Raw genomic sequence first — 16,688 nt, forward strand, 5'->3', positions numbered from 1 at the left:
ATAAAATATGATAGAGAGCTAGCAAATAATATCAAAGTGGATAGTGACAGGTTTTTTTCAAGTATGTTAAAAATAAAAGAGAAATGAGAGTGTTTATAGGACCACTAGAAGATGAGGCAGGAGAAATAATAACGGCACAGGGAGATGGTTGATGAACTAAATGAGTATTTTGCATCAGTCTTGACTGTGGAAGACACTAGCAGTGTGCCTGATGTTGTAGTGTGTGAAGGAAGAGGACTGGAAAATTGTAAATGTCACTCCACTCTTTAAGAAAGGAGGAAGGCAACAGAGAGGAAATTATAGACCAGTTAGCCTGATCTCAGTGGTTGGGAAGATGTTAGAGTCAATTGTTAAGGATGAGGTGATGGAGTACTTGGTGACACAGGACAAGATAGTACAAAGTCAGCATGGTTCCCTTCAGGGAAAATCCTGCCTGACGAACCTGTTGGAATTCTTTGAGGAGATTACAAGTAGGGTAGATAAAGAGGATGCAATGGATGTTGTATATTTGGACTTTCAGAAGGCCTTTGACAAGGTGCCACACATGAGGCTGCTTAACAAGTTAAGAGCCCATGGTATTACAGGAAAGCTACTGGCATGGTTAGAGCATTGGCTGATTGGTAGGAGGTAGCGAGTGGGAATAAAAGGATCCTTTTCTGGTTGGCTGCCAGTGACTAGTGGTGTTCCACAGGGGTCTGTGTTGGGACCGCTTCTTTTTATGCTGTATATCAATGATTTAGATAATGGAATAGATGGTTTTGTTGCCAAGTTTGCAGATGATATGAAGATTGGTGGAGGGGCAGGTAGTGTTGAGGAAACAGGTAGGATGCAGAAGGACTTGGACAAATTAGGAGAATGGGCAAGAAAGTGGCAAATGAAATACTATGTTGGAAAATGCTTGGACATGCACTTTGGTAGTAGAAATAAATGTGTGGACTATTTTCTAAATGGGGAGAAAATCCAAAAATCTGAGATGCAAAGGGACTTGGGAGTCCTTGTGCAGAACACCCTAAAGGTTAACTTGCAGATAGTGTTGGTAGTGAGGAAGGTAAATGCCATGTTAGCATTAATTTCAAGAGGTCTAGAATACAAAAGAAAGGATGTGATGCTGAGGCTCTAATATGCATTTGTGAGGCCTCACCTTGAGCATTGTGAACAGGTTTGGGCTCCTCATCTTTGAAAAGATGTGCTGGCATTGGAGAGAGTTTAGAGGAGGTTCACAAGGATGACTCCAGGAATGAAAGGGTTATCATATGAGGAATGTTTGATGGCTCTGGGACTGTACTCGCTGGAATTCAGCAGGATGAGGGACGATCTCATTGAAACCTTTTGAATGTTGAAAGGCCTAGAATGTGAAAAGCATGTTTCCCATGGTGGGGGAGTCTAGGACAAGAGGGCCACAGCCTCAGGATAGAGGGGTGTCCATTCAAAACAGAGATGTGGAGAAATTTCTTTAACCAAAGGGTGGTGAATTTATGGAATGTTGTCACATGTAGCTGTGGAGGCCAGGTTGTTGGGTGTATTTAAGGCAGAGATTGATAGGTTCCTGATTAGACATGGCATCAAAGGTTACAGGGACAAGGCTGGGAACTGGGTTTGAGGAGGAGAAAAAAAAAAGGATCAGCCATGATTGAATGGCAGAGCAGATTCGATGGGCCAGATGGCCTAGTTCTGCTCCTATGTCTTATAGTGTTATCTCTGATGTCCTGGAAAGGATAGCCACATCCTGGAAATAGAATGTGGCAGAAAGGGAGGATCTGAGAAAAGGGAATAGCGTTTTTACAGGAGGCAGGGTGGGAAAAGATAGAGTCAAGGTAGTTGTGGGAATCAGTAGATGTCAGCTGACAGTTTGTCTCCAGAGATGGAGGCAGAGAGATTGTGAAAGTGGAGAGAGATGTCAGATACGGACCAAGCAAATTTAAGGGCAGGGTAGAAGTGGGAAGCAAAGTTGATCTCAGCATGGGTGCATGAATCAGCACCAATGCAGTGCAGGAAGAGTTGGGAAGCACTACAGGGAAGGCTTGGAACATTGACTGTTCTACAAAGCCAATGAAAGGCAGGCATAGCTGGGGCCCACGTGGGTGCTTGTGGCTGCCCCTCGAGTTTGGAGAAGGTGAGAGGATCCGAAGGAGAAACTTTTGAAGGCGAGGACTAGTTCGGCAAGACGGAGGAGGGTGGTTGTGGAGGGGAACTGGTTGGGTCTTTTGTTGGGAAAAAACCAGAGAGCTTCGAGCCCTTCTTGGTGGGGACAGAAGTGTACAGGGACTGGGCATTCTCGGTGAACATGAGACATTTGGAGCAAGGAATTGAAAGTTGTCGAGACGTTTGGGGTTGTTAAGCTTTGAACATGTTATGTTGCTGCCAGAAGCAAGGCATTTCAGGCCGAGACCCTTCACCCGTACTGGAAAGGAAGGGGCAAGAAGCCAGAATAAGAAGTTGGGGGGAGGTGAAAGAGGAGAACAAGCTGGGAGGTGACAGGTGAGACCAGGTGAGGGAGAAATTGGGTTGGTGGGGAAGGAGGGGATGAAATAAGAAGCTGGGAGGTGATAGGTGGAAAAGGTAATGGGCTGAAGAAGGAGGAGTCTGATTGGAGAGGAGAACGGACCATGGGAATGATGAAGGGCACCAAAGGGAGTAATGGTCAGGCGAGGAGAAGAGAAGGGGTGAGAGGGAAACCAGAATGGGAAATGGAAAAAGAGAGACGAGAGAGGGAGTAGAAATTGCTAGAAGTTTGAGTAATCAATATAGGAGGCTACCCAAGTGGAATATGAGGTGTTACTCCACCCAAAGTTTGGGCTAATCATGACAGCCGGGGAGGCCGTGAACTGACATGTCGGAATGGGAGTGGGAAGTTGAATTAAAATGGATGCTCACTGTGAAATGGGGGCTCCTTTCCAGTGTTGAGAAGGGTCTCAGCCCAAAGCGTTGACTGTTAATTCATTTCCGTAGATGCTGCCTGACCTGCTGAGTTCCTCCAGCGGTCTGCCATGGAGCAATGTCGTTAAGCAAGGGGTCCCTGGACCCCAGGGGAGGAACCTCTGCTCCAGAAGATTTCCAGCTTCTGCAGAATCTGTAAATGGGTTAGTACAGATTAGAGGACAGAAAGGCCTGGTGACTCCACGACCTTGTTGTCGGTGTGGAGGTGGGGACGTGAGGAGCTTTGCCCACTGCTGCTGAGTCCGGACGTTCCTCTCCCCGCAGGCAGACGGGCATAGGTTTGGCCAACACCATGGCTCGGGTGGGCGCCATCGTGGCACCGATGGTCAAGCTGAGCGGCGACTACCTCCCCTTCGTGCCCATGAGCATCTATGGCGGGATGGCCATTCTGTCCGGAGTATCGGCCTTCGGTCTCCCGGAGACCCTCAACACCCAGCTCCCGGACACGGTCGAGGATGTTGAGAGCAGGTGGGTCGTCCTCATCTCCTGCTGAGCTGGGGTACAAGTGGACTAAGGGGAATGCCCGGGGGGGGTGGGGGGGGAGGTTTCAGATCTGGGTCGGCGGACAGGGGGAAGGGCAGGGATTTGGGAGCAGTGCTGGTTGGGTCGGGGGTGGGACTGAATCCACTGGCTCCCTTGACCACAGCAACATACCACAGCCATTTGCGACAGGTACATACTGTACAGTTACATCAGGATCAGTGCGTTAGGTGACAAACCAAATCTCCTCAAATTCTGAATGAGATATAGTCTGCACGTCAGTACATCCAAAAATGTGGCCAAAACAGTCAGGCGGGGGCGGGGGGGCAGCCCGCAAATATCGCCACACTTCTGGTGTTAATATAGCATGCCCACAGCTCACCAACCCTCGCCTGTATGCCTTTGGAATGTGGGAGGAAACCTGAGCCCTGGGCGGAAACCCGCATGACCACAGGGACAACGTACAAACTTGTAGTGGACAGCAGCAGGACTTAAACTTGTTGAGCCTGGCCCCATCCTGGACCCAACGTATCGAGCTGGCTACAAAGAAGGCACGACAGCCGCTATATGTCATTAGGAGTTTGAGAAGGTTTGGTATGTCACCTAAGCGCTCGCAAATTTCTACAGATGCACCGTGGAGAGCATTCTGATGGCTGCAGGGCAGGAGGGGCAACTGGTATGGGGGGGTTACTGAATAGGATTAAAATAAGGTGGAGGGAGTTGTAAACTCAGTCAGCATGTTTGACCGACTCTAGAACTTGGCTTATAAGCCCATAAGACAGCGGAGCAAGATTAGGCCATTCGGCCCATCGAGTCTGCTCTGCCATTTCATCATGGCTGATTCATTAATATCAATTCCAAAGAAGCAGCATACAAATTAGGCAGAGAAAGTGGCTCACCTGAGGACTGGGAGAAATTCAGAGTTCAGCAGAGGAGGACAAAGGGCTTAATTAGGAAGGAGAAAAAAGTTTATGAGAGAAAACTGGCAGGCAACATAAAAACAGACTGTAAAAACTTTTATAGGTATGTAAAAAGGAAAAGACTGGTAAAGACAAATGTAGGTCCCCTACAGACAGAAACAGGTGAATTGATTATGGGGAGCAAGGACATGGCAGACCAATTGAATAATTACTTTGGTTCTGTCTTCACTAAGGAGGACATAAATAATCTTCCAGAAATAGTAGGGGACAGAGGGTCCAGTGAGATGGAGGAACTGAGCGAAATACTTGTTAGTAGGGAAGTGGTGTTAGGTAAATTGAAGGGATTGAAGGCAGATAAATCCCCAGGGCCAGATGGTCTGCATCCTAGAGTGCTTAAGGAAGTAGCCCAAGAAATAGTGGATGCATTAGTGATAATTTTTCAAAACTCGTTAGATTCTGGACTAGTTCCTGAGGATTGGAGGGTGACTAATGTAGCCCCACTTTTTAAAAAAGGAGGGAGAGAGAAACCGGGGAATTATAGACCGGTTAGCCTAATGTCGGTGGTGGGGAAACTGCTGGAGTCAGTTATTAAAGATGTGATAACAGCACATTTGGAAAGTGGTGAAATGATCGGACAAAGTCAGCAATGGATTTGTGAAGGGAAAATCATGTCTGACAAATCTCATAGAATTTTTTGAGGATGTAACTAGTAGAGTGGATAGGGGAGAACCAGTGGATGTGGTATATTTGGATTTTCAAAAGGCTTTTGACAAGGTCCCACACAGGAGATTAGAGTGTAAACTTAAAGCACATGGTATTGGGGGTAAGGTATTGATGTGGATGGAGAATTGGTTAGCAGACAGGAAGCAAAGAGTGGGAATAAACGGGACCTTTTCAGAATGGCAGGCGGTGACTAGTGGGGTACCACAAGGCTCAGTGCTGGGACCCCAGTTGTTTACAATATATATTAATGACTTGGATGAGGGAATTAAATGCAGCATCTCCAAGTTTGCGGACGACACGAAGCTGGGTAGCAGTGTTAGCTGTGAGGAGGATGCTAAGAGGATGCAGAGTGACTTGGAAAGGTTGAGTGAGTGGGCAAATTCATGGCAGATGCAATTTAATGTGGATAAATGTGAAGTTATCCACTTTGGTAGGAAAAATAGGAAAACAGATTATTATCTGAATGGTGGACGATTAGGAAAAGGGGAGGTGCAACGAGACCTGGGTGTCATTATACACCAGTCATTGAAAGTGGGCATGCAGGTACAGCAGGCGGTGAAAAAGGCGAATGGTATGCTGGCATTTATAGTGAGAGGATTTGAGTACAGGAGCAGGGAGGTACTACTGCAGTTGTACAAGACCTTGGTGAGACCACACCTGGAGTATTGTGTGCAGTTTTGGTCCCCTAATCTGAGGGAAGACATCCTTGCCATAGAGGGAGTACAAAGAAGGTTCACCAGATTGATTCCTGGGATGGCAGGACTTTCATATGAAGAAAGACTGGATGAACTGGGCTTGTACTCGTTGGAATTTAGAAGATTGAGGGGGGATCTGATTGAAACGTATAAAATCCTAAAGGGATTGGACAGGCTAGATGCAGGAAGATTGTTCCCGATGTTGGGGAAGTCCAGAACAAGGGGTCACAGTTTGAGGATAAAGGGGAAGCCTTTTAGGACTGAGATTAGGAAAAACTTCTTCACTCAGAGAGTGGTGAATCTGTGGTGAATCTCTGCCACAGGAAACAGTTGAGGCCAGTTCATTGGCTATATTTAAGAGGGAGTTAGATATGGCCCTTGTGGCTACGGGGATCAGGAGGTATGGAGGGAAGGCTGGGGCGGTGTTCTGAGTTGGATGATCAGCCATGATCATAATAAATGGCGGTGCAGGCTCGAAGGGCCGAATGGCCTACTCCTGCACCTATTTTCTATGTCTATGTCTATGTCTAACCCCAATCTCCTGCCTTCTCCCTGTAACCTTCGACACCCTTACTAACAAAGAACCCACCAACCGCTGCTTTAATATACCCAATGACTTGGCCTCCACGCCCACCTGTGACAGTGATCTCCACAGATTCACCAGCCTCTGAAAGACAGCATTAAGGAGCAGGAGCTGGGGTTGGGTGAACTAAGGATCATCCAGGAGGCAGAACAATTGACAGATAAGACGTTTGAGCAGGTGTTTACACTCAGAGTGCAGAATTTGAGGAGCAGGTTGATGAACTCTGAGAAAGGTAAAGAGAGAATGTAGTCGGTGAAGGTAGTCAATGGTCAGTCCCCTGTGACCATTCCCCTCAGCAACAGGATACTGCTGAGGAGGATGACCTGTCTGGGCAAGGCAGCAGCAGCCAGACCAATAGCACTGAGGTTGGCTCCGAGCCTCAGAAGGGTAGGGTGAAGTCAGGCAGAGCAATAGTCATAGGGGATACGGGATAGACGATAGTTAAGGGGGCAGATAGGAGATTCTGCAGCAGCAAAAGAGATGCTGGGATAATGTGTTGTCTCCTGGATGATAGGGTCCAGGCTGTCACTGGGAATATTCTTGAAGGGGAGGGTGAGCAGCCGGAGGTCGTGATACATGTTGGTACCAATGACATAGGCAGAAGAGGGGTAGAGGTTCTGCGCAGTAAATTTAGGGAGGAGGCTAAAGAGCAGGACCCCCAAGGCTGTAATCTCTGGATTACTCCCGGTGCCACGAGCTAGGGAAGGTCAGAACAGGACGATAGTGCAGATGAATGAGTGGCTGAGGAGATGGGGCAGGGGGCAGGCTTTCAAGTTCTTGGATCCTTGGAACCTTTAATGGGGAAGGGCTGACCTGGACAAATGGGACGGGCTGCACCTGAACTGGAGGGGAACCAATATCCGGGGAGGGAGGTTTGCTAATGCTTTTGGGGAGGGTGTAAGCTAGATTTGCAGGGGAATGGGAACCGAAGTGAAGAGACAGAGGATGGGGCGGTTGGCATTCAAGTAGAGAGAGCTTGTAGAGAGTTTGTGAGGAAGGATAAGTAGATGACAGAGCAAAGATGCACTCAGCCTGATGGTTTGAGATGTGTCTGTTTTAATGCAAGGAGTATCATAAACTAGGTGGATGAACTCAGAGCGTGGATCAATACATGGAACTATGATGTTGTGGCCATTATAGAGACTTGGATGTCTCAGGGACAGGAATGGCTGCTGAGTGTGCCGGGCTTTAGATGTTTCAAAAAGGACAGGGAGGGAGGTGAAAGAGATGGGGGAGTGACACTGCTAATTGCGGATAGTATCACGGTTGCAGAAAAGGGGGAATTCATGGTTGGATTGTAGGGATTGTCTACTCAGTCATTGTGGGTGGAAGTCAGAAACAGGAAGGTGGCAATAACTCTACTGGGTGTTTTTTATAGACCCCCAATAATAACTGAGACAATAGTAGAGGAGCAGATAGGGAGGCAGATTCTGGAATGATGCAATAGGGTTGCTGTGGTGGGTTATTTTAACTTTCCTATTATTGACTGGCATCTCCTTCGAGAAAGGGGCTTAGGTGGGGTGGAGTTTGTTAGGTGTGTTCAGGAAGGTTTCCTGATGCAATATGTAGATAAGTCAACTAGATGAGAGGCTGAACTTGATCTGGTGTTGGGAAATGAACCTGGTCAGGTGTCAGATCTCTTGGTGAGAGAGCATTTTGGATTTGTGATCACAACTCTATCTCCTTTAGTCATAGTCATACTTTATTGATCCTGGGGGAAATTGGTTTTCGTTACAGTTGCACCATAAATAATAAATAGTAATAAAACCATAAATAGTTAAATAGTAATATGTAAATTATGCCAGTAAATTATGAAATAAGTCCAGGATCAGCCTATTGGCTCAGGGTGTCTGACCCTCCAAGGGAGGAGTTGTAAAGTTTGATGGCCACAGGCAGGAATGACTTCCTATGACGCTCTGTGCTGCATCTCGGTGGAATGAGTCTCTGGCTGAATGTACTCCTGTGCCCAACCAGTACATTATGTAGTGGATGGGAGACATTGACCAAGATGGCACGCAACTTAGACAGTATCGATAGGACTGGAGAGGATAAGTGCCGACAATTTGGGAAAACATTTAATTGGGCTTGGGGAAAATATGATGCTCTTAAGCAGATGTTCTCAGGGAAATGTACGGCAGAAATGTGGCAAATATTCAGGGAACATCTGCATGCTGTTCTGCATCCGTATGTTCCATTGAGGCAGGGAAAGGATGGTAGGGTAAAAGAACCATGGTGTACGAAGGATGTAGAAAATCTAGTTAAGAAGAAAAGAAAAGCTTATGAAAGGTTAAAGAAACTAGATGATGTTAGAGCTCTAGAAAATTACAAGGGAGCCAGGAAGGAGCTCAAAAATGAAATCAGGAGAGCTAGAAGGGGCCATGAGAAGGCCATAGTGAGCAGGATTGAGGAAAACCCCAAGGCATTCTACGAGTATGTGAAGAGCAAGAGGATGAGCTGTGTCTCCCGGACATCTCGCATCTGACACCCAGTACAGAACACCGGCCTCACAGACATACTCACTATTACTATGCTTAACAAGTAACTTACATAGAAACATAGAAAATAGGTGCAGGAGTAGGCCATTCGGCCCTTCGAGCCTGCACCGCCATTTATTATGATCATGGCTGATCATCCAACTCAGAACACCGCCCCAGCCTTCCCTCCATACCCCCTGACCCCCGTAGCCACAAGGGCCATATCTAACTCTCTCTTAAATATAGCCAATGAACTGGCCTCAATTGTTTCCTGTGGCAGAGAATTCCACAGATTCACCACTCTGTGTGAAGAAGTTTTTCCTAATCTCAGTCCTAAAAGGCTTCCCCTCTATCCTCAAACTGTGACCCCTTGTTCTGGACTTCCCCAACATTGGGAACAATCTTCCTGCATCTAGCCTGTCCAATCCCTTTAGGATCTTATACGTTTCAATCAGATCCCCCCTCAATCTTCTAAATTCCAACGAGTACAAGCCCAGTTCATCCATTCTTTCTTCATATGAAAGTCCTGCCATCCCAGGAATCAATCTGGTGAACCTTCTCTGTACTCCCTCTATGGCAAGGATGTCTTTCCTCAGATTAGGGGACCAAAACTGCACACAATATTCCAGGTGCGGTCTCACCAAGGCCTTGTACAACTGCAGTAGTATCTCCCTGCTCCTGTACTCAAATCCTCTCGCTATAAATGCCAGCATACCATTCGCCTTTTTCACCGCCTGCTGTACCTGCATGCCCACTTTCAATGATTGGTGTATAATGACACCCAGGTCTCGTTGCACCTCCCCTTTTCCTAATCGGCCACCATTCAGATAATAATCTGTTTTCCTATTTTTGCCACCAAAGTGGATAACTTCACATTTATCCACATTAAATTCCATCTGCCATGAATTTGCCCACTCACCCAACCTATCCAAGTCACTCTGCATCCTCTTAGCATCCTCCTCACAGGTAACACTGCCACCCAGCTTCGTGTCATCCGCAAACTTGGAGATGCTGCATTTAATTCCCTCATCCAAGTCATTAATATATATTGTAAACAACTGGGGTCCCAGCACTGAGCCTTGCGGTACCCCACTAGACACCGCCTGCCATTCTGAAAAGGTCCCGTTTATTCCCACTCTTTGCTTCCTGTCTGCTAACCAACTCTCCACCCACACCAATACCTTACCCCCAATACCGTGTGCTTTAAGTTTGCACACTAATCTCCTGTGTGGGACCTTGTCAAAAGCCTTCTGAAAATCCAAATATACCACATCCACTGGTTCTCCCCTATCCACTCTACTAGTTATATTCTCAAAAAATTCAATGAGATTTGTCAGACATGATTTTCCTTTCACAAATCCATGCTGACTTTGTCCGATGATTTCACCGCTTTCCAAATGTGCTGTTATCACATCTTTGATAACTGACTCCAGCAGTTTCCCCACCACCGACGTTAGGCTAACTGGTCTATAATTCCCCGGTTTCTCTCTCCCTCCTTTTTTAAAAAGTGGAGTTACATTAGCCACCCTCCAATCCTCAGGAACTAGTCCAGAATCTAACGAGTTTTGAAAAATTATCACTAATGCATCCATTATTTCTTGGGCTACTTCCTTAAGCACCCTGGGATGCAGACCATCTGGCCCTGGGGATTTATCTGCCTTCAATCCCTTCAATTTACCTAACACCACTTCCCTACTAACAAGTATTTCGCTCAGTCCTCCATCTCACTGGACCCTCTGTCCCCTACTATTTCTGGAAGATTATTTATGTCCTCCTTTGTGAAGGCAGAACCAAAGTAATTATTCAATTGATCTGCCATGTCCTTGCTCCCCATAATCAATTCACCTGTTTCTGTCTGCAGGGGACCTACATTTGTCTTTACCAGTCTTTTCCTTTTTACATATCTATAAAAGCTTTTACAGTCCGTTTTTATGTTGCCTGCCAGTTTTCTCTCATAATCTTTTTTCCCCTTCCTAATTAAGCCCTTTGTCCTCCTCTGCTGAACTCTGAATTTCTCCCAGTCCTCAGGTGAGCCACTTTCTCTGGCTAATTTGTATGCTTCTTCTTTGGAATTGATACTATCCCTAATTTCTCTTGTCAGCCACGGGTGCACTACCTACCTTGATTTATTCTTTTGCCAAACTGGGATGAACAATCGTTGTAGTTCATCCATGCAACCTTTAAATGCTTGCCATTGCATATCCACCGTCAACCCTTTAAGTGTCATTTGCCAGTCTATCTTAGCTAATTCACGTCTCATACCTTCAAAGTTACCCTTCTTTAAGTTCAGAACCTTTGTTTCTGAATTAACTATGTCACTCTCCATCTTAATGAAGAATTCCACCATATTATGGTCACTCTTATCCAAGGGGCCTCTCACGACAAGATTGCTAATTAACCCTTCCTCATTGCTCAAAACCCAGTCCAGAATAGCCTGCTCTCTAGTCGGTTCCTCGACATGTTGGTTCAGAAAACCATCCCGCATACATTCCAAGAAATTCTCTTCCTCAGCACCTTTACCAATTTGGTTCACCCAATCTACATGTAGATTGAAGTCACCCATTATAACTGCTGTTCCTTTATTGCACACATTTCTAATTTCCTGTTTAATACCATCTCCGACCTCACTACTACTGTTAGGTGGCCTGTACACAACTCCCACCAGCGTCTTCTGCCCCTTAGTGTTACGCAGCTCTACCCATATCGATTCCACATCTTCCCGGCTTATGTCCTTCCTTTCTATTGTGTTAATCTCTTCTTTAACCAGCAACGCCACCCCACCTCCCCTTCCTTCATGTCTATTCCTCCTGAATATTGAATATCCCTGAACATTGAGCTCCCATCCTTGGTCACCCTGGAGCCATGTCTCTGTGATCCCAACTATATCATAATCATTAATAACAATCTGCACTTTCAATTCATCCACCTTATTACGAATGCTCCTTGTATTGACACACAAAGCCTTCAGGCGCTCTCTTACAACTCTCTTAGCCCTTATACAATTATGCTGAAAAGTGGCCCTTTTTAATGCTTGCCCTGGATTTGTCGGCCTGCCACTTTTACTTTTCTCCATAGTACTTTTTGTTTCTACCCTCACTTTACACCCCTCTGTCTCTCTGCACTGGTTCCCATCCCCCTGTAGTGAACTAACCTCCTCACTCCTAGCCTCTTTAATTTGATTCCCACCCCCCAACCATTCCAGTTTAAAGTCACCTCAGTAGCCCCCGCTAATCTCCCTGCCAGGATATTGGTCCCCTTAGGATTCAAGCGCAACCCGTCCTTTTTGTACAGGTCACGCCTGCGCCAAAAGAGATCCCAATGATCCAAAAACTTGAATCCCTGCCCCCTGCTCCAATCCCTCAGCCACGCATTTATCCTCCACCTCATCGCATTCCTACTCTCACTGTGGCGTGGCACAGGCAGTAATCCCGAGATTACTACCTTTGCGGTCCTTTTTCTCAACTCCCTTCTTAGCTCCCTATATCCTCCTTTCAGGACCTCATCCCTTTTCCTACCTATGTCATTGGTACCTATATGTACCACGACCTCTGGCTCCTCACCCTCCCACTTCACGATACCTCACCTCGACCCATTGTCATCGAAGCCCCATTGAGCCAAAGCCCTCCTAATCTGACTATTCCCACTCTGACACCCGCTCTATAAAACTGTCTTCTTTTTAATCTCTTCCCACTGGTCTAATTTGCTGACGTCCATGCACCTGCACAGTCGTGCCTTGACCAAACTCTATAGAAGTTAGTCAGAACTTTTGATATCATGCTGAATCTTACCTGAAACAGGGTTAAAAATTTTTTAAAAACCACAAGAGATTCTGCAGTTGCTGGAAACCCAGTGCAACGCACACAACATGCTGCAGAAGCTCAGCAGGCCAGGCAGCATCCATGGAGAGCGATAAAGAGTCAACGATTCGGGTCATTAGGACTGGAAAGGAAGGGGGAAGAAGCCAGAATAAGAAGGTGGGGGCGAAGAGGAAGGAGTACAAACTAGAAAGGTGATATGTGAAGCCAGGTAGGTGGAGGAGAGGAGATGAAGTAAGAAGCTGGGAGGTGATAGGCTGGAAAGGTAACGGGCTGAAGAAGAAGGAATCTGATTGGAGAGGAGAGTGGACCATGGGAGAAGGATAAGGCGGAGGGGGACCAGGGGAGGTGAGCAGGTGAAGAGAGGAGCTAAGAGGCCAGGGTGGGGAAATGAAGAAATGGGAATGGGAACAGAAACAAAATAACCACAATTTGGAGAAATCAATGTTCCTGGGGTTAACAAGGTTGGAGGAATTTCGCGACACTGCTGACTTGTGGTTGTTTGCAGGTGGAGACTGGGGAAGGCGCCAAAGGCGGATGTGATCCCGGAACCGGGAGCGCAAATCCCCCTGGTGGAGCAGGTGCTCTGAACCGGAATGCCACCTGGTGCCCTCGTCAACACACCTCCGCAGATGGACAGGAGGGGACTGAAGGGGCCAACCTGCCGGATCCTGCTACTGTTTGCCCAGCTGGATATTGCAACTTGTACCTCCCTTACCTAATAACATGGCCACTGAGTGTATGTTCATTGTCTCCTGCTGCTGTAGCCCGTCCACTTCAATATTTGACGTGTTGTGCGTTCAGAGATGCTCTTCTGCACACCTCTGTTGTAACACGTGGTTACTGTCGCCTTCCTGTCAGCTTGAACCAGTCTGGCCATTCTCGTCTGACCTCTCATTAACAAGGTGTTTTCACCCACAGAGCTGCTACTGACCGAATATTTTTGTGTGTTTTGCACCGTTCTCTGTAAACCGTGGACCCAGAAAATCCGCAGTATCTGAGATACTCAAACCACTCCATCTGGCACCAACAATCATTCCACGGTCAAAGTCACTTAGATCACATTACTTCCCCATTCTGATTTTTCTGTAAAAAGAAACTGAACCTCTTGGCCATGTCTGTGTGCTTTTATACATTGAGTTGCTGCCATATGATTGGCTGATTAGATATTTGCATTAACAAACTGGTGTACATTCGTATCTAATAAAGTGGCCGCCGAGTGTAAGCACATCGTTTACTGAGTCTGGACCTTATTCCTGGGGTGGTGGGGGTGGACGTGTGGTTGTTGGTGTGTAGGCGAGGTTGCGGGAAGGAGCCCAGTCAGTACAACACACAACAACATCAATCATAGAACACAGGATAGGACTGTCGAGGAATTTCACTCATCTACAGATATAAAGGTAGTGCTTGTGTCAGAACGATGCCCAGCATGGGCACAGGCCCTTCAGCCCAATCGGTCCATTCTATCCCAGATGCCTCAACTCATTGGCCCACGTTTGGCCTTTAAACCAGTGTTTCCCAACCATTTTTATGCCCCAGACCCCTGCCATTAACCCTGGGAAACGTGGAACCCAGTTGGGAATCACTGATCTAAACCTTTCCTATCCATGTACCTGCCCACATGATGTTAATGTTTCTGCCTCATATACTTCCTCTGACAATTCTTCCCATCTACGGACTAGCGTCTGGGCGACAAAGTTCTTCCTATTAAATCTCTCCCCTCTCACCTTAAACCTGTGTCCTCTGGTCCTGACTCCCCAGCCCCTGGGGAAAAGACTGTGCACATTCACCCTGCGCTCTCTTCCTGCTGCTGCCACTGGCGGGGGGGAAGTACAGGAGCCTCAGGTCCCACACCACCAGGATCATAAACAATTATGACCCCTCAGCTATCAGGCTCCTGAACCAACATGGAGACCTACTCTCACCTCAACACTGAACTGATTCCACAACCTATTGACTCACTTTCAAGGGCTCAACACCCACGTTTTTAACATACAGGTGGTTCCTAATAAAGTGACCACTGAGTGTGTCTGCGACCTCTCAAACTGCAGGGTGAATTCTATCGCCCTGTGCTCTCAACGGCTCCTTTAAAGTCTTCTTCTGGCATCTTCCGCCTTCCTTTCCAGCCCTGATGAAGGATCTCTGCCCGACACATTGACAGTTTATTCGTTCCCATAGACGCTGTCTGACCTGCTGAGTTCCTCCAGCATTTTGTGTGTGTGCTCTGGATTTCCAGCAACTGCAGAATCTCCTGTGTTTACAATTCCTTTACCTTGTTCTCCCTAGAGCATGATTTCACAGTGACTGCGGTCATTAAACTTAGTTCAATAGTTCAGAATTAATAATTAATTCTTGCTATCAGTATGTTAAACATTACCAGACATCACATACTAAAGACTTGTTCCTCGGCATAAACATCAGTGAGGATCTCACGTGGTCTGTACATACCACTGTGTAGTGAAAAAGGCACAACAGCACCTCTTTCACCTCAGACAGTTGAGGAAATTTGGTTTGGCCCCAAATCCCAAGAACTTTCACAGGGGCACAATTGAGAGCATCCTGACTGGCTGCATCACTGCCTGGTATGGGAACTGTACTTCCTTCAATCGCAGGACTCTGCAGAGAGTGGTGCGGACAGCCCAGCGCATCTGTAGATGTGAACTTCCCACTATTCAGGTCATTTACAGAGACAGGTGTGTAAAAAGGGCCCGTAGGATCATTGGGGACCCAAGTCACCCAAACCACAATCTATTCCAGCTGCTACGATCCGGGAAATGGTACCGCAGCTTAAAAGCCAGGACCAACAGGCCCTGGGACAGCTTCTTCCACCAGGCCATCAGACTGATTAATTCATGCTGACACGACTCTATTTATATGTTATATTGACTGTTCATATTTAACCATCTTGTTCATGTCCTGTTCTACATACTATTTATTATAAATTGCTACAAATTGCACATTGCACATTGAGACGGAGAGGTAACATAAAGATTTTTACTCCTCATGTATATGAAGGATGTAAGAAATAAAGTCAATTCAGCAATGTTTTTCCTGACAAGCGGGGCCGGGAGGAGGGATGGGGGGTGCAGTCACTCTGCTCGGCAGGTGAGACTTGTTGCTGTGAAACTATCTCGGATTCAGTGACCTACCCCGTGGTGGTTGTAGGAGTTGACTCTGGGACTGCACGAAATGATTCTGACAGTTCTGGACACCTTTCTTCGCCAACATTTGTCTCTGCTCTCCTCAACTGATCGATAAATCGGCTCCAGATCACATCAGACATAATCTCCACTGCGCAGGAGAGTGGTCCAGTTCTGTCCTTAATCCTTCCAAGTGCACGCATTTGATCACCTCTAGTCGCTCACCAGGACTGCTCGTCCAGGAGTGAAATATTGCATGTCCTTGTTTGCGGATCCCTCGGTTTGTCTCAGTTGTTTGTCCTGGACACTGCTTCTGAGATTGGTTTGAGGAGATCCAGGCGTGAACGCCAGGGACGACTCAGGAACAGCATAGCTGGTGAGCTGTTGGTTGTGGATTGAGCTGTAATCAGGTATGTAAGGAGGAAATCTGTGAGCTTCTGGTTTAGTGTTGGTGTAGTGTGTTCTGCTGACCTTGCCCGCAGTGTGTTCTTTAGACTCTGGACAAACCTTTCCCCCAAGACATTTGTAGCTGAGAGGTATGGTACAGATGTAATATGTCTTATTCCATTGATGTTCAGGAATAATTGAGACTGTTCTGAAACAATCTGTGATCCGTTGTCACTGACGAAGTTGTCGGGACAACAGTCCTTGAGATGAGGCTTCACGACACATCAACAGTGTGCGAGGCTGTAGTGGAGACTGTTGGGAACACTTCTGGCCACTTTGTAGGTGCATCTACTACTACCACCAAATGGTCTGGCAAAATCCACGTGAGTCCTCTGTCAGGGCAATGTGGGCAATTCCCAGGGACGGAGAGGTGAGCTCCTGGCATCTTCTGGACATGTTGGCATCCTGAACAGTGCACATCAAGCTGCCCGATATGCTGGTCTATGCCAGGCCACCAGACAAAGCTTCGAGCCA

The 16,688-nt window shown here is 46.9% G+C and overlaps 1 protein-coding gene across 1 annotated transcript in view; it reads left to right on the plus strand.

Moving 5' to 3' along the window:
* Window positions 1-13,680, plus strand: part of LOC140188839 (solute carrier family 22 member 6-A-like) — a 57,467-nt gene extending 43,787 nt beyond the window's left edge. The window contains exons 9-10 of the mRNA XM_072245491.1: window positions 3,202-3,405; window positions 13,136-13,680. Of these exons, the coding sequence (XP_072101592.1) occupies window positions 3,202-3,405; window positions 13,136-13,217 (286 nt within the window). The 3' untranslated portion in view covers window positions 13,218-13,680. The remainder of the gene's footprint in view (window positions 1-3,201; window positions 3,406-13,135) is intronic.
* The last annotated feature ends 3,008 nt before the right edge of the window (window positions 13,681-16,688 follow it).

Source organism: Mobula birostris, chromosome 28 (genome assembly GCF_030028105.1).
Source record: "Mobula birostris isolate sMobBir1 chromosome 28, sMobBir1.hap1, whole genome shotgun sequence".
Taxonomy (NCBI): domain Eukaryota; kingdom Metazoa; phylum Chordata; class Chondrichthyes; order Myliobatiformes; family Myliobatidae; genus Mobula; species Mobula birostris.